Below are 19,190 nucleotides of genomic sequence, written 5' to 3'. Positions count from 1 at the left end.
TTCTTCCAAAGCCTTCAGAAACGGTATCCTCGCACAGAAAAGTGATAAAGAATTACTTCTTCTTTTTCGAATTTGAGTTAAAGAATCGCTTCTTTAACTCAAATTAAAGTTAATTCACCCGACTTGAAACATCTACTGCAGTGAACAAATGTAACAATTACGTGTTGAGAATTAAAACTGAACGGAAATCTCTAAAGAAATTTATTTTAATGCGGATTTTAGTCACGTCTTGAACAGTCCGTAGCGGATGATAGCGTGGTGTTCTTAATGTAGTTTTTTATTACAATAATTTAATAATGTGTCTTAGGATTTGCTTATAGCTTAATACTTTTGCTTTGCTAACAGTAACTGTTAGGCTGACAGACTTGTGGTTAATATTTAAATTGGGGAATTAATATTCGTTTCATTGCTACGTCCTAGAACCTAAACGGCTTGACATATTTTAAAGAGTGAGATGTAATTTAGATTTGTATTTCCTAAAGTTACAAGGGGTACAATTCGTGTTACGTAATTTTTAATTTATCGGTAAATTGATGGATCGTAGCGGTAAATTAAATTTATTGCGGCATAAACTATAGTAACTCTCCACTTAATATCCGATAGATTCAGTTCTAAACCGGCTTATTGTAATGAGTTTTTGTTCGCCGGATCAATATCTAAAATTCTAAACTTATGTGTGCCTCAACTTTAGATAGGCCATGTACACTAAATAACAATCACTATGTTGACTTGTCAATTTGATCTTACAACCATATTATCTAAAAAAAAACTCCTTGCAGAGTTATTGGGTACTTTTTTTGTTTTTCAAATATTAGGAATTATATGCAAAACTAACATCTTTGTTATTTCTTAATTTCGTTGTAAGAATAGTAAATATTGCGGAGTATATTGTTAAAATATTTGCAAGCTTTTCTACTCGATTTATGCGAGTACATAAAACTAGGGAACCATTAGGTTACTTGTGTAAGTTGCGTAATGGTTCTACTAGTTTTATATAGGCTTTTAGTGCACGACAGAATCCATTATGGAAAGCACCACATTAAGATCATATACTAACAAACTTTGCTGGCTCTTTATGTCAGTGTAAATTGTTTTTTTAGAAGAAAGGCAAGTTAACAAGTGACCACTACCCATAGGATAGAGGTCTGGTGAGGTTATTTATATTCGGGTGACTAGATGTTCTTTTTTTTCTACAAAAAAAAAGTGTTTAAATTTTTCTCAATGAATATCTATAGCACTAATTACTTTGGCTGAGCCAGCACTAAGAAGATTTGTTAAACATAACGTTGTAGATGATCTAACTGTATTAACTAATAGACAAAAAATACACCGAATTCCATACCTATAGTCTCACAAACTCTTGATTTGGGGCAATTTTAAGCAATTATACTTTATCACCCTCTTTAAATTAATGAACGCCAGTCCCGAAAGAAGGTTTAACTACATTTTTATGGCTTATAAATGAACGAAAAAAGCAAAGACAACCAGATTTTAGACTCATTAAATAATAATTTAATAAACACCGATAAAAATAAAATTTCTGTAACGTTTAAAACTAACCAAATTAAAAGTAAACTATTCTTTTTTATACTTTTAATAATCTTGTATCTTTTTATTTATTTTCATTTAAGAAAATCACCCAAGTTACAAATTCCAATTTAATGAACCACTGAGGGACGACTTGATATTGTTGACGTGTGATAAATACAACACACGACATATAATTGGGACCCCAGAATTCGTAATCGGATCTCCTATTTCATACTTTGCACGTGTAAGATGTTTAGAACGGTTTAAATAATAAACGTTTGTTTGTGACGAAATTGAATCTACATATACAAATTGTTTATACGGTCCTTTAACTCCTCGGTTGTTTGGTCGCGATGGTTAAAATTATTTGCGATTAGTTTGAATTGAAATTCGTTAATACAAAGTTATTATTCTAGAAATATTTTGATTAATTAACGTTAGTTTAATATTAATATTGTTGTATTCGTGTACCTTAGTTGATTTAAGGTTAACGGGCATTGCTCCACTCCTCGTCCACCCACCATCACCAAGCCTCGCGATCGCCGCAGCGTTGACTCGCCGCAGTCGCTGCTTCGCCGCGTCGATGCCACGATTGAACGGGATAAAGATATAACATTGCGATACGTTATCTTTACTTCGTGGATGGCGCGACGTCCTCTCGCGACACGACAGCTGGGTTGATGGCGAGTGGAAATCTGGGGGTAAAAGGTGACCCTTCATTTCAAATCCACTGTAATAAATTCATATGAACATATAATGAACACATCGGACTATTTGAATTTCCAACTAGATTTGGGAGCAACTTCAAAGCTACAAATCAGCTTATGTCATACTTAATTCGTATAAAGTTTCCAACTGTTGTAATTTACTGTGTATTTGCGGGACTTCGCTATTCTCGAGATATAGACACTAACAATTTAATATAAAACTAGTTGTAAACTAGCTGCCCTGCGGTTTAGTCACCTCAAAATATTGTTGAGTCTGATCGAAGCCTGATATTAAATACCTACCTAACTAAATTATTGGTCCGTCAAATGTAAAAATATATTTTCAAATCCAAAATATTCGTACAAAACTCCTTAACTTAGCAATATTAAAACAAATGTGTTGTTCGTTTGGTTTACGATATGGGTTACAGTCCCTGACAGTTCGCTGCTTGGAAATGACAGCTTTTGTTCAGTTCCGGCTTAAAAGCGCTGGTCAACTTTACTAATACTTAATTCTCACTGTGATTAGTTGAAATCCTCGCCGTTACCGTTGGCGCCAAATTGAAGAGAATCAAATAAATAGGCACAGAATACCACGGCTTATTATTACAAAAGTTCTTTGTTTCATATAAAAAATATTGCTATTATATTTTAAAAGGATCTTTAATTCAAATTGGAATATAATCTGAAATAGAATTTGTGATTTTAATCCCCTATTCCTAATTCATATTTGAGGCTGACAAAATATCAATGCACCATTCCCTCAGGAATAAACCCTTCTGCTCTAAAGCGATATAGTTATAAGTAAATGTAAGTATTTTTTTGGAAAATAATTTTTTTAAACATATTTTGAATTTAAATCAACGATGATCGCAGCGATATTTATTATCAAATGTAAAGAGATTTTAAACATATTAAAAGAAGAGAATTTTGTAATATTTAATTCAATATAGTTAATAATTTTCTGCGTCAAAATGATACGATGGTTTTGCAAAAATTCTATGCAACATTGTTATTCCACTTTTACGAAGAACAAACATTTTGAAACAGTCTTGGCGTAAAAAATTTATGTTTCACACGAGAATTAAACTTCCAGCAAACAAGATTTAGAGTCCCGTAACAATAAAATCGAATTCGATTCACGATAGACTTTCCTGTTTATGTTTTGAAATATTTAACAAATAAAAATCAGCCGAAATACATGATCATTGTAATCAAACTATTTAATTTATAAGTGCCGTTTTTATATCTCATATTTTTGAGAAGTAAATAAAAAATCTTATCTCTCTTACTAATATAAAAACACGAATGTTTATGTATGCTTGTTTGTAGGTGTATTTCCATAACAGCAGCACGGATCTCGCTGAAATTTTGCATAAATGTAGAATATAGTCTGGAAGAAAACATAGGCTACTTATTAAGTTTTTTTTAAATTCTGCGCGGACTAAGTTGCGGACGACAGCTAGTATTAAAATAAAATACAGACGGAATATGTTACCATAGAGTTTGACAGTAACAGTTTTGGTGAAGATAAAATGAGTTTGTTTCATTTTTGGTAATTTACTTTAAGCATACTAATAAAACGTAATGAATTCTCAACCAAAGACACGAAGTCCTAAATAAATAACCGGTCTTTTGTAAATTAACATGCAAATAAAATTAAAATCTCGGTCAAAAGTAAACATTCGACCTTGTTAGCGAAAGTTGAAAAGTTTATTTCTTAAATAAACATTGTTTAAAAGTCACAGTAAAAGGTAACAACTTTTCCTACTTCATGCTGCAGTAAAATTTTGACATACAAATGAAAACAGACCTAGCACAAATATTAGTGAGAACTTTTCGCAACTTGATCGACCGGGCATAAATAACACGACCAAACCTCATACAAATTTTGACACTTTCGGTGAAGACGTTACGAAGGTCGGTGTCGCAAATATTCGTGTTAGGCCCTATGTGTCTGAAGTGGGAGAAATAGGCACATTTATAAGATATTGTATATTGTTAGATATACTTAAAAGAGTATCCTGTGACAAAAGAAAAACGTAATGCGAAACGTAATAAATTGTGACGTATTCCTTAAAGTTTTAAGTAATTAGCCATTCTCTCGTTTTCCTCAGTCTGTGCCTGTACTATTCAAATCACCAAACAGAGCTCGACGTAGAATTATTAACTGAAACTTCGAGCCAGTCTGTTGCACATTTAGAATAAATTAAACACAGAATGGGTGCTTTGTTTTGTGAGTGGTTGACACACACAGATGTGGTAGATACGCTACTATGAGTACTCTTTGATTGCCTACATGCCTGTATTTAAATTATTATACTGCACTATATCACGTGGGTGTAAAATAAAATTAACTGTAATCATCTTTTTTCAAAAGCCTTTAAACATAAAACTTTTAAGTGCCAACCCTATTTGAATTAAATAGATACGAGTTGAAATATTAATCTTATCATGTTTATATTATGACATATTGAATTTTTCCTTCGATGAAAAAACAAAATCCTATTACGCGTGTGTTTTTCTAAAATTGTTCCCGGCAACAATATCCATCTTTTCTCTTCGTAATAAAATAAAAACAGATGAGAGTGGAAATATTGGTTCGATAAATTGAATTACGCTTAAAACGTTCAAGAGGATAAGATGGAATTACAAAGATTTAGAAAGAAATAAATGTCTTTTTATTTCATACAACTCAAGATATATTACCCTAATGGATACACCATCAAAGATTTATTTCTACTTAATCTAATATTCACTTTTTATTTAGTGGATTAGCTTTATGTATTCAATTTGAGATTGAAAATTAAGCGCCCTTGTACTAAGAGGGATTTATTTCTCTTGGTAGGTAATTTAATAAAAATCCAAAAGATTTTACGAGTAAAAGATATAAATATGTTTTATTTAATTTACTATCAATCATTATTTTTTAGAAATAAACATAAAAATTATCGTATAAAATGTTGATTTTAAGTTATTTTGCATAAAATGTAATATTTGGAACGAAAAGCAATATATTCTATTACTTCCAGTCATTTTCATCCTATCGATAAAAAGGAATATTGATGATATACAATTTGGCAATGAACACGAGTGCTCAGTTTTATCTTATCTAGCTCAAACAAAACATGAATCTTAATAAGAAAATAAATCTCGGCGACGTAAAGTAAAATAGTGCCGGATAAAAAACCAAAGGGAAAATATTTTATTCAAATTTAATAATTAAAAAGTACTTTATATATGTAAAATGACTAAGCAGGCTTTTCATTTTTGTACAAACTAATTGAAACTTGGGAATATTTTTTAATTCAAAACATTAATTGCTTTAGGTTAAAAGCTTTACACGTATTTGTTTTTATTCAACTTTATCCGTATTACTAAACTGTTTTTGATTAAGTATTTTGCCGTGAGCTATAACTTGAGCCGTTCTTTTTAATTTATGAACTTTATTGTTTTTGTTTAAAAATGTTGACGTAATATTTAATTGACATAAAATCTATATAAAATACCTTACTTTTTTCGACCTTAAATTACACAAAATGTGAATTATTAAAAATGCCGACTATAACTAAATAACGCCTGATTATATTATGAATTTGTTGCAATTAAGATAAACTGCTATTAAATAATTCAGGAGTACTTTAATTCACAACTTTTTTGACATTGGCAGATTAATGTTCTTCAGAATTAGCAAAATATATTTTTTACAAAAATAAAAGGTAAAAAACACAGAATTCCATAAGCGGTGGAGACATTTTCAAGTTGACAAGGGTCAAAATAAGGAGCTTACTACACACCTAATAGAAATATATTTTGTTTTATTATCTTAAACATTGAAATATCAAAACCTTTGTATCAGATGTTTTTATTCGAAAACATCAAATCAAGTTTTATATTGATCCAAAATACGGGTAAGAAAACCTTAAACTAATCTTCTTATCGTTTCTGATAATGATATGAAAATCATTTTACATTTTCATACAAATATTACTAAAATTTATTTCTTGCCTATGAATCCATTTTTATTCTCCTTTTATTTTAAAATAGCAATATTGCAATTGTTTAAAGTACTTATAATTTATTTATCATGAGTTTCTGAGACTAAAATCCCCATTTAAAACATATTGCTATCTCTGCTTCGTCAAAGACATGTGACATAATGACAGGGATGACGATATGTTTCATACAGAGATGTTGCTATCAGAAATCAACGGTTAATCCAATCGTATATTTTATTTTGTTTATTATTTCCTTTTACCTTGTACATAAAATATAGTATCAAAGGAATATAATATAAGAGGATATTAGATCGGTACGAAAGGGTTCGGTCTGCAGTAACCTAATATCTTGAGGCTAATAGCGAAATATTCAATTACCATGCCCCATTTATATGGAAAATCCAAAAATATTATTTTGACGTATAGTATATTTAAATAAAATATATTAAGAAAGAAAAATAAGAAATATTTTTATATAAAACAATTTTCTAATAATTACATGTTTTCGTCGTCAAATGATTAAAATGTCATGTTACATCTAATGGATAAGTAAATTTCTTGTACCACTTTCCATTGAAATAATTGAGTATCTAGAATTTCTAGACCACGTTACTTAGGCAAGTTTTCTTTACAATGTGCAAAATAGCACTTAAAAAAATTATCAGTTAATGTTATCCAGAGTGTAAATTTACGTGCCCTAATTACATTCAACACGGTAAATCTATGGCATTTACTGGATTTTAAAATATATTTTTAATCATAAACAAGGTAGTGGCAAATGATAATTAATAAAGCTTAACAATATTTTGCTGGTATCACTAAATCAATTGCTTAGTTAAAACATTGAACTTATCACGTCCTTAACTCTTATAAATTAACTAGCGGACCCGACAGACGTTGTCCTGTCCACACGTCTTTAATTTGAATAAATTAATATGAAGATAATATTTGATGAAAATTGTGAATCTAAACCATTCCCAGATCCCCTTGAACACACACAAAAAATTTCATCAAAATCGGTCCATGTCATTTGAGAGAAGTTTAGTGACATACACACTCACAGAAGAATTATATATATAAAGATTTATAACAGACCTGTATACGTGTTTTACATGGCTATATTATTATTTAGGGCAAATAAAAAAGATAAATTGATGATTATTAGTCATAATATTATAATTACGTTACTTAATATAAGAATATTTAATATTATAATCATTAATTTATCACAAATCATCAATTATTTACTTAATTCTAATTTAGTAAATAATTGTTCACTCTAACGTAATCCAGATATTTTGCGGCAGTTTAAATGTGCAAAGTCTTAATTGTATTAATTTACAGTGTAATTTTCTCCATTCCCCTTTCCAATTGGAGGTTAGGACATAAATTTACTTGCGCCATTTGTTCTTAATTTGTAACGATTCCGATAGCTTTTGTAGGTTTTTCGTGTCGATTAAATTTATAGCTTACAGAAAATACAAACATTTATTTCTTGTAGTTACTACACGTGTAAAAATGGCTTCTATATTATTTTATCTAATTACTTATTCTTACAAGTGTTACAAAACTCTTTAATAAACATTTTACTAAGCGACAGTTAATTACGCGAAGGAATTTCGTTCAACATTAATACGTGAACCACACGCGACGCACGTGCAAAATAACTGTTCCTATATAATTTACTTTAATTAAGACCACCCTTAGTCTTGATATAAATCAACGGGCTACGTGTATTAAAGTTTGTAAATAATTACAAGTTGAATCACATATTTAACTTTATGATATTTTAAAAATTTAAAGTTTACTCAAAAAAATCGAACGTTCGTTTCTGAGAACAAAATATCTGTATAAAACATATCATCGTCCCTGTCATTATCTTTGACAAAACAGAGATAACAATACGTTTTAAACGGGGTTCTCAGAAGACCACACCAAATGTTACAAGTTTACAATTAAAAATAATTTAAATCATGACAGTAATCTTGCACTTACTCATTTTAATTTATCGCATTTCATTGATTCTTAATTACTTTATTATGAATGTTTCTTTCCAAACCGCAACCTGTCCACGTTAGTGAGAGATGAAAACAATTAATTTTAAACAAGCTTTCAAATATTTAATACTACAGGCTAGTTGTCAAAACTAACTTGTATGCTGCAAGTTTCTCAACGGAAGTTTGACTACATAGTTTTGATTTAATTATAAGTTTCATGAATGCAAAGTCACAAATGTAAAATTATATTTTAACCTGACTTCTGCCATCCTGTAACCAATTTACGAGATCTAGACGTTATTTTACATGTATTATTTTCAAGTGTTTTGTTGTAATTTTTTTATTAGCCATCGCTAGAAAACAAGCACTATCTTAATCTTTTTCAATTAGGCTAACTCTTTTATTAAAAAACTTATGTGTACTTTTAGACAGTTTTAGTTAGAATCACACGGTGCGAATGACGTGCTTTCGTTACAAAGTCCAGTGTTAGAATGAATAGTGAGGGGACATAAACGTCGACATTTTAGTAAGGCTAGTGTTGCGACAATACACTGCCACATTTTCGGATTTTCTTCTTAACAAGACAATAACAAAAGTAGTATATAGTAAGTAGTACTATAGTAGCGACTTATAGCGAATATAATCAAATAATTTCTGGCTTACTTCAGTTTCCAGGTGACCTCTATTAAATATTAAAAGAACGGAAAGTACACGAGACCGCCATTTGAATATTGAATACTTTATTTCCTAAAGGCTCCGCGACAAGGCAGCCGACCGAAATTCATAAATTCATAGGGATATTTAGTATCTATTTAAGATATATAGAATAAAAGATTTAATATGTATATTTTAATTTATAGCAGTTGGATTCTTAGTTAATTATAATCAGATTTTGTTTTGAAACCAGTACCTATCATTTACAATATTTTATTAATTCAAAATATGATTTACTATTTGAATGGAACAGTAGAGTAATGAGTGGACGTTTTAAATCTTTATTTTAAACTGTATACTAATCATTTATTTGTCACTAACCTTCAACAAGGATTTTTAGTTCATTGTTAAATAACAAAAATATTTTTCTAAGAAAGTTGAGTATGACTAAATGATCCTTTCGAAGGACCAAAAAAACTTCAAAGAAAAGGCTTATAGAAATACTCTGTTGGTAGCTAACTATAAAAAAAAAAAAACTTTAGACAAAAGATGCTTTCATGAAATAAATACTTTTAGTGATATAATAAATGTAATACCTCTTTGTGTACTCAAGAGAAACTTTTAATATTCGCGTAAAAAATATAGGCTAATGTTTAGAAAATATTTCCTTAAAATATATTTTCTTATTATGAACTTATTAGAGCGCCGGTGGCACAGGAGTTACGCACTTGACTTGTAATCTGCAAGTGCTGGGTTCGAATCCCGCCATGTGTTTTTCGATTTCCAATTTCATATGAACATTTATCCGACGTTCTTTCGGAGAAGGACAATATCGTGATGCAACCTGCACATACCTGTGTAAAAATTCAAAGATATGTGTGAAGTCAACCAACCCGCACTTGGCCAGTGAAAAAAAAAAAACAAAAAAAAGGGTGGTTGACTATGCCTAGTCAACCCTAACTCAGGGTAGGTTCCGAGCACCTCGGTGGAGACGTATAATGAGCTGATGATGATCATGTTTTCTTACTTACTTCCTTGCCAATTGAAATCATCTACGCTTTAAATACTTCCAAAGAAATGCTAAACTTTCAAAGTATTTTACTAATAAACCTTTTCATGTCTTTCATAGCGATGAAGCATATACTAAATTCATAATTCTGCCTTTATTACTAACTCAACAAACAACTTTTAAAATTGGCAAAGTCTTTTCTAGATATTATTTCGTAAATTTTCGTATGAAATAATCTAAAGTGTATTTCCCTTGTTAAGATATATATTTCCCTTACGATTACTCTGACAAGCTATAAATTTAACCAAAGCCCGCATGAATAAATGCTTCCCTTCGTATGTGCACATTACGCGATTTTCACCACTTATTTGGTACGCATTTTCTTAGATTAGATGAAATATTACCTCTTAAATGTACATTTACCTTATTGGTATCTTCAAAGCTCTGCTAGGTATTAAATGTTTATCACATTTAAATATAATAGTACTACGAGTAAAGGATATTTGTGTAATTAAGAAGTGAGAAAATCTTAGTCAGTTCTTATTTACGTTAAGAAACAAAAACTGTATGTTCCTCAAGTATCATCTGCTACACGCGTTAAATAATTTATAAAAGGAACAGATTTTTTTTTTAATTTTAAAGAGTATTTCTTCTATATTTCCAAGGTGTCAATTATAAAAAACTTAATATTGATAAAACATTATCGATGAGCTAAATATTCTTGGCGCTATTTCATTTAGAATTAAGGCCACGATCCAATACGGTAGGCGTTTAACATGCTTATATGCCCTAACCTAAATCCTTTGGCAAGCAATTTTCATTTCGCTGACGATCGTCGTTTTCTATTATGGTATTATTAATTGTTCCTTAAACGATGATTAAGCGTTGAACCGTGATTAAATTAACTTTTTACTCCAGTTAACATAATAATAATAGTCGTAGTAAACATAATATTGAATTTTATATTTTTTATTTTGGTATAATGTAGTTTTAAAAGGTTAGAATTTTTTTAATACGAGATTACTCAGTAGTAGTACTACTGTTATTAATTACTTTTAGAAATAGATTAAACATAAATAATATACATGTTCATATCAATGTAAGGATTATAAATATTACTGTTTACGAAAATAACAAACTCGGTAATAAATTTGTTAAGACCATATGAATAATAATGCTTACCCGTATATTCACATTTCCCAGTTTCCAATATCCAAAATCGCGTATATAATTCTGCCCAGGCAATATACAGGCACTGGAGCGCAACTATGTCGTAAATCATGTTGAAAACGTATTCATGAATGTACTTCATATCAGTATTTCATACCTATTGTATATCAAACTTATATCAAAAACGGCTAAACACTCACGTATATTCGTCCGGTGGCTGCACCGATTGTATATCAATTTGTTTAATCAAACATAATTTATAACTTAACAAGCGACAAAAAGTTGTAATACATACAGAGTAAATATGTAAATGTAGTACCAATGATAAACAAGAATGTCTTGGGTGTAATAAACAACAGAGAAAGTATGTGATTTTCGTTTTACAAAGAAACAAAAGAGCACTACGATTTGTGGAAACGCCGCCGGCAATACACAAACTAACCGTCACACGTGAACAAACGAATTTTCGTGAACTCCAACTACATTTTTGAAGCCCCCAAAAGTGGATATACGAGTAATTCTGTTTTACTATTTCACCTTTCATTTTGAAACTCTCTAAGATATGTTCAAACTGTTACGATATTTTATGTCCAACGTGACTGAGTTTATGTTAGCCAAAAAGTATTGGTCCAATATTTGCATCCAAATGGAAACTTCGATTGTTGGACGCGAGCCAGATAGATTTTCGGCGCAAAAATTCACGAACAAGGAGCTCTAAATTTAAAGCTCTTTGTACTTTTAAAGGACCAATCTTAAATTTTATATATAATAAAGAAATTGTTTATTTAAAAACAGTAAATTTACTGATATCATTATTTTTTTCTTTTTACAATCTAACAGCTAAATATATTATTATTTTATGTTACTCTTTAGCTAGGCAGTAGCTACCACACTCCAATTGAAATATCTTCTTAGGTTACGCTTAAATAAAACACTGTTTTATGTATCATCTTTGTATATAACAGTTTCATAAATTACGTATGCATGAAGACAAAAGAAAACTGTGACAAGATTTATGTTATCGCGGAATATCTACGGAAATATCTGCAATTATGTACGAAACCGCAGTCCAAAATGCAGTGCAAAGATCTAACTCGTCCGGATCTTCGACATTCATGGTGTCACCTTCTGTGTGGTGGAACCAGAAATATCTCTCATTATCGTTATGGAGGCTGGCACCGGGGACACCATTTCTAATTATTACAGCAATATCTGATCCAGGACTATCATCCTCTATCAATGCAGACGCATTTATAGATTCAAACAACTTTAAAATTTCTGCAACGATACATCTAGCTTCCTGGGTACCGGCAACGGCCAAACCTAGAGGTGCAAAAGTCCCCTCGTCAGACTCCATTATAAAATTAATATTAGTCATCTCGTTTCTATGCTCCTTTTCGTACGCATATGCGCCAACTAATCCCAGTTCTTCAGCTGTCCAGAAAATAGACCTAATAGTTCTTCTTGGTCGTAAATTTAAACGTTTAAGAATTACAGGCGCTGCCCAACTCACAAATAGACCGCCTCCATCGTCCATAGCTCCTTGTCCGACATCCCAACTATCGATATGTCCAGATACAATTACAAGTTTCTCTGGCTTTTCAATACCCTTTAAATCGATTATGGTATTTCGTGACGTTTGAATATCAAATGTTGAGAACATTTTAATGTTTAATTCGATAGTTTCTCCTCTATTGTATAATCTTCTTATCAAGTCAGCATCTTCTAGAGTTATTGCAGCAGTTGGTATTTGTGTTACATTCTCACCATACGTCTGAGAGCCGGTGTGTGGTGAATTTATAGAAAACGGAGCTATTGATCTTACTAGTGCTGCTACTGCTCCTTTTTCAGCTGCTTTTGTAGCACCTTGAGATCTATAAACCACCGTTTCGCCATAGGTTGTGAAAATTGGATCGTACAGTACAATTTTGCCTTTGATATCTTCATATTTTGCAGCATCCAAGTTTTCAAAACTGGACACAACAACAACTTCGGCAGTGATTCCTTCTTCTGGAGTAGTAACACTCCTTCCAAGTCCTAATAGTGCAATATTTTTTTCTCTGGGTTTGAGCATCGTAGCAAATTCTTTCCCTCGGACCCAATGTGGAACCTAATAACAGAAAAATGGATTAAATTTTAAATTTGTAATATGTCTATGCTAAATATTTTTAAAATTAATTTGTTAAATACCTCTACGTTTTCTAAGGTAATGTCAGTAAGACCCTCATCTTGGGTAAGTTGAATCATATAGTCTATAGATTCTTCTAAAACTTTAGAACCTGATGGACGGGCTCCAAATTTATCTACGAATTTAGCTAATCTGTAAAAAAAAAGTATCACTAAACACTTATATTATCTTGGAACGGCATTAGACAACATTACTTTTCCTTTAAATAATAGTAAAATTATTGACAAAAATCTCCATATTATACAACAATATGTATATCCATTGCTTTTGTGAAAAATTAACGTATGAAATATTTAAAAAAAAAACTATACTTGAGATCCTATAAGTCTTTATGTACTTACTCATCATAAGTTTTACGCTTAAAATCTCCCTCCATCACATATTTAAGAATCTCATCTTTTACATTTTCGTAAGATGCAATTTCGTTTACTAAGTCTTCACTTAATAACGTCTTACAAATGTCAGTAGTTTTGGAAACGTGCCTTGCATGGCTCACGGCAAAAATAAAAAGATAAATTAAAATCCGTAAAACAAGCATCTTTCAGACGTTTATTGTAGACTAATGTTTTGTAAGATACAAGTCCTATTTAAGCTGATATTGATAAGAAGTATCTGCACAAGAAGATATAGATTGTCATGTCTGACTTATCAATTCATTCTTGAATGCTACATTTCAATATTTAAGCATTACGCGAGATAGTAAATTTAATCTCGAGTATGTGTATTTACATATATAAACGAACATTAAAGAACAAAAAACATAAAATTCTGCAGCAATATATCTACTAACCATGGGTTTCTTAGGCTAAAATTGCCATTTAATACATGTTATTAGCTATCTATTGTCAAAGAAGATGACAATAACAGGGATAATAATATGTTTTACACAGAGATTTTGGTCTCAGAAACCCACGATAAATCGTACAAATTAGTTAATGGATTTTCTTTTCTTTCAAAACAGCGGTATTTTTATCTTATCTATTACTTTATTCAAAAGGAACAATACCAAGAAAGAAAGAAAAGACCTCAAACTTTATCACAAAACAAAACACAAAGATGAAATATCACACATCCCTTGACAATCGATCTTAAATAGCTAAGGGCACTTACTCATCGTATGTCTTCCCCTTGAACGGCCCGGAGACGTATTCGATAATATCTTTGACGACAGTATCATAGGAAGCAATTTCATCTGCCAAACCACCAATATCACAAGACCTCAACTCCGAATAAGTTTTCCTTTTCACCACAGCGCAATGTAAACTGTTCAAGAAAATTAAAAATACAAACGCTTTTAATACAAAATGCATTATTAAAATACTTTTAGATGTTGATTTTATAAGGTTATTTGTATAGTTACGTCTGTACTCATTGTATGTTTATAAACGAGTGATACGAAGAGACCATATCCTCAATCGACCATTGTTGACCAATAAAATTCTAAATAGGACATGTATCGCCAGCGTGAATGAAAAATATTTCTTTGAAGACGCAGTTAAAACAAACAATACTCAATAAAAATAATATTTATACTAAGTACGTCTTTACTTACATATATAAAAAATAAAAGCAACACATATGAAAAAAGTAAACAATGAAATATGCTATCATTTGTATGTAAAAATATTATCACTCTGTTTTTTTCTTCATAATTATTCTAGCTTGTATTTTTCTACTTATCTTTGCTTTCTTTAACCCTTATTGTGACAAGATTTCTTTTTTTGAAGAAAAGCAAAAAAAAAACAAAGTTAAAAAAAAAACTAAGTTAAAAATTATTTTATAGTGATCGTATATTTTTATAAAGTTGTACGACTCGTAAGTATGGTATACTATACAAAATGAACATAAGGATTAATCTCGTACCATCATACTAAAAGGTTAATAAAAATATCAATACACAAACAATGATTGGAATTCTTCAATATTCGAGACTATGGTTTTTACAAATTGAAAAAAATGCACCGCCTTTACATGTTTGACGACACACAAGTTAAAATCATTTTGCACATTACAAAAGATAAATAATTATGATGTTAAAGTTTATTAATAAAAGAATTACGTCATTTTAAACGTCCTAGGCTTGTAAAAAATCAAATAAATACCTATATAAATACGGAGAACATCAAACAATATATGGAAAACCAAATTCCGAAATGCTACAGCCTCGTCAAATACAACTGTAATACGTGTAATGATGATTACAGAGCAATCAGTGCGGCAACTCCAATAGCCCTCATCCGTTGTCGCACCTACATATTCAACCCAATGCAATTCAATGTTTGTATTTACATCTAACTAACCAACTACCTTTGAACTAAACAGAGTTTACATGCTTTATCTGTTTTATTAAGTTCCAATTGCTGCTATTAAAATATTGTGTCGTCAAAATGTAACAGATTTTATCTTTTTATTATTCCAGAGACCTAATAGAAATGCGTACAACTTGTTAGTGTACTAAAATCGTTACACACCTTGAAGTTATCCTTTTAACTAAAGGATAACTGATAATTTTCTGTCGCTTATTGAACACCATACTATATTCATAGGGAAAATAACGTCCAGTTTAGAAGACGACATTGATGTTAAGGTTATTCTAGTGAACCTTCCTTGATTTGTTCTCTCTTTTTCCCGTGTCTCTTTTCTTATATTGTGAATTTCTTCGTTCAGGATCAATCTTGTGTTTAGTGGTATGTTTCCACTACTTAAACGCATATTCTAAAAGAGCTTTCGCTGAAAAAATAGAGATCGGAACATGTTTTCGACCGCATCGTTACACTGGATGTGGTTACAATATATCACACGTATCATTTGCTACCTCTAAGTATTGTATTCATCCTTGTACCAGTTGAATAGTCGATAGTCATAAGAGAGTTTGAGATATTACGTACGATCTCGAGTACAACTTATCACATCTAGTGATAAGAACAATTTCATGGATTCATAATATATTTTTTTTATATCATAAGGTGGCAAACGAGCGAGCGGCCACCTGAAATCGCTGAAATAGCGAAGTGACCGTTGCCCATAAATATATACGCAATTTCATATGCGTTGCCGACTTTTAATCGACGGAGGAGAGGATGCACAGAAAGAAAATATTTTCCCTTTCCATGCATCCTCTCATCCGGAATGTCCATTTCCAAAATGGGTGGGAAGGGAAAGAGGACTAAATTAGGCCTCCGGGACGCACACTCATCAGACGAAACGCGGAATTGCTTCCACTTCACGCCTGTGTTCTGTGTGGTCGTAGTATTTCACCGGGGGAGCCGGGCCAACTCGTGCAATGTTAAAGCGGGCTCTACCGCTGTTAAGAAATGAAATTTGTTTTGTTATATCTTGCAATAAAATTAATTAACAATCATTATTTCTCTTATATATTACGAATTATTTTATATTGGACCCGTGATTTAAACAAAGGAAAAATTCGTTCAATAAACTAAAGTAATTATTTTAAAAACCTCAAATCTATCTATCTCCTTTATACTTACTTTCAACTCTTTGACCTATGCTCCAAATTGGTCCATTACAAAGTCGATAAAACTCGGAGTCTAGTTGTGTTACGATAATCGTAAAGTAAATGCGTCGAAATGACGACTCTTCTATTTACAATTTTAATATTTACACAGTATTTAGTCTATTCTTATATGACAGTAAATAAATATGATATCAGTGATTGTGTTTTAAATCCAAAATTAGTACAAGAAATAGCTTCGTATAAGAATATTACGAAGACAATAATGAATGAAGTAGTAAACAATGGTGACACATTTTACAATGAGTAAGTACTATATTTGTTTTGTCGCATTATTATTTACTTGAGATGTATTATACATAACAAGTACTAAAAAATAAATCAAAGTGATAATTGCAATTAACAATAATTCACTACATGGCTCTATCGTGCTTTGAGATTGCACAACGACCCAATCTGAGAAAAGTGGTTTATAAAAGTCAAAAAATAAAACAATTGAACATCTAACTCCTTTCAAATTTAATCTAAATATATTGTTTGCTTAAATATAACAAATATTAAATAATATGTGACCTTTCAGATACGCAAACTTCATTGATAAATTTGGAGCGCGACCCGCTGGTTCAATCGTGTTAGAGGAAGCGATAGACTATATGATAAATTTGACGAAAAGCAACGGACTAGAAACGGTTACCACTGAAGATGTACTGGTAATTATGAATTACTTCTTCTTTTTAGTTTTAATTTTACGCATCTCTTTAATTTAAATACTGTATTTATAAAAAAAACTCATATCCATTTTTGCGTTTCGCAAACCACTGTAAAGTACTGTAGTCGCACAATAGAAGATAGACACACTTATTAAAAGATTACTTAGGTGAGACTTGTCGTTCATATTATTTATTGAAATGGATATCATTATCTTTGTATCTATTCTACAACGCTGTAATATTTTAACATCCCCTTTAATGATTTTTTCAGTGTCCACACTGGGTTCGTGGATCAGAAACGGCAATGATGATCAAACCTAGAATAAAACCAATAGCTATTCTAGGACTAGGTTCCAGTGTTGGTACTCCATCTGGTGGTATTACAGCTGAAGTTATTGTTATACGAAGTTTTAATGAACTAAACGAAATCAAAGAATCAAATGTTGAAGGTAAAATTGTTGTATTCGATGCTCATTACACTTCGTATGGAGAAACAGTTGCTTATAGAGTAGAAGGTGCAACAAAGGCTGCAGAAAAAGGAGCCGTTGTATCACTGATAAGAAGTGTTACGCCATTTTCATTGTACACAACTCACACGGGTTCACAAGATTATGGTAATAACGTGACAAAAATACCTACTGCAGCCATAACTCACGAAGACGCTGATTTATTAAGAAGACTCCAAGATAGAGGTGTTACTATAGTAATGAGTATAAATATGACCAGTACACTGGATTACAAAACTTCTAGAAATACTTTAATAGATTTAAAAGGAAGTGAAGAACGTGAAAAACTAGTCATAGTATCAGGTCATATTGATAGTTGGGATGTAGGTCAGGGTGCTATGGACGATGGTGGTGGTATGTTTATCAGTTGGTATGCACCTATTATTATAAATAAATTAAAATTGAAACCTCGAAGGACACTTCGTGCGATTCTGTGGACATCAGAGGAACCCGGACTTGTTGGTGCTTTTGAATATCTAAATAGACATGTAAATGAATTGAATAATATTAATTTCATCATGGAATCAGATGAAGGAACATTTAAACCTTTGGGCTTGGATGTATCAGGATCACAAAATGCTGTTTGTATTGTAGCTGAAGTATTAAAATTATTTAAGCCAATTGATAAATTGAAAGTAAGCTCAACTGTTGGGTCAGATATAACAATTTTTAATAGTAAAGGTGTACCGGGTGCTTCATTGTTGAATAAAAATGAAAGATATTTTTGGTATCATCACAGTAATGCGGACACAATGGATGTACAGAACAAAGACGATGTTGTACAATGTGCTGCTTTTTTGGCGGCATTTTCTTACGTTATATCTGATTTGACAGAAGATATTCCTAGATATTAAATGTTCAAAGTTTATTTCTCTTTCTTTATAATGCTGTGACTAAAGTTAATCTTGAATTTTACGATATTATATCATAAAAGTTTGAAATATTTATAAAAGAATTACTTCCTATCTTATTACCAATTATATATTCGGAAACATTAAACATCCTTCACCTGGTATTGGTGTTAGGTACTTTGTCCTTATAATATCGTTATCGAAAGTCTATTATTTTATTGTATTCGATACTAGGGGGCTATTTCATGTCTATTTTAATTGTGTTTACATTTTTCAAGTCTTCCCGAGCTTTCGTGTCGACAACGCTTTAATCTATGTTATAATTCCAATCGAGTATTTAACTACATAAAATCTACTGCTTCATTCGTAACATTTCATCAAAATTATTATTTAAACTC

At 31.0% G+C, this 19,190-nt stretch overlaps 2 protein-coding genes across 3 annotated transcripts; one reads left to right on the top strand and one right to left on the bottom strand.

The window, feature by feature from the left end:
* Positions 1-11,989: 11,989 nt before the first annotated feature.
* Positions 11,990-14,627, bottom strand: LOC106113378 (carboxypeptidase Q). 2 transcript variants are annotated; one of them, XM_013306106.1, is made up of 3 exons: positions 14,364-14,627; positions 13,256-13,385; positions 11,990-13,175 (listed from the first exon to the last, which is right to left on the bottom strand). In XM_013306106.1, the coding sequence occupies exons 1-3, from the start codon at positions 14,561-14,563 to the stop codon at positions 12,084-12,086; spliced, it is 1,422 nt and encodes a 473-aa protein (XP_013161560.1). In that variant the 5' UTR covers positions 14,564-14,627; the 3' UTR covers positions 11,990-12,083. The 2 variants fall into 2 exon arrangements, with proteins under 2 accessions (XP_013161560.1, XP_013161561.1); XM_013306107.1 differs by lacking the exon at positions 14,364-14,627 and adding an exon at positions 13,595-13,828 and having other exon boundaries at positions 11,992-13,175.
* A 2,192-nt stretch (positions 14,628-16,819) lies between these two features.
* LOC106113539 (carboxypeptidase Q-like) lies at positions 16,820-18,809 on the top strand. The gene is made up of 3 exons (XM_013306368.1): positions 16,820-17,031; positions 17,306-17,435; positions 17,707-18,809. The coding sequence occupies exons 1-3, from the start codon at positions 16,841-16,843 to the stop codon at positions 18,793-18,795; spliced, it is 1,410 nt and encodes a 469-aa protein (XP_013161822.1). The 5' UTR covers positions 16,820-16,840; the 3' UTR covers positions 18,796-18,809.
* The last annotated feature ends 381 nt before the right edge of the window (positions 18,810-19,190 follow it).

Source organism: Papilio xuthus, unplaced genomic scaffold (assembly GCF_000836235.2).
Source record: "Papilio xuthus unplaced genomic scaffold, Pxut_1.1 DF828258.1, whole genome shotgun sequence".
Taxonomy (NCBI): domain Eukaryota; kingdom Metazoa; phylum Arthropoda; class Insecta; order Lepidoptera; family Papilionidae; genus Papilio; species Papilio xuthus.
This window is presented reverse-complemented; position numbering and strand designations above follow the sequence as displayed.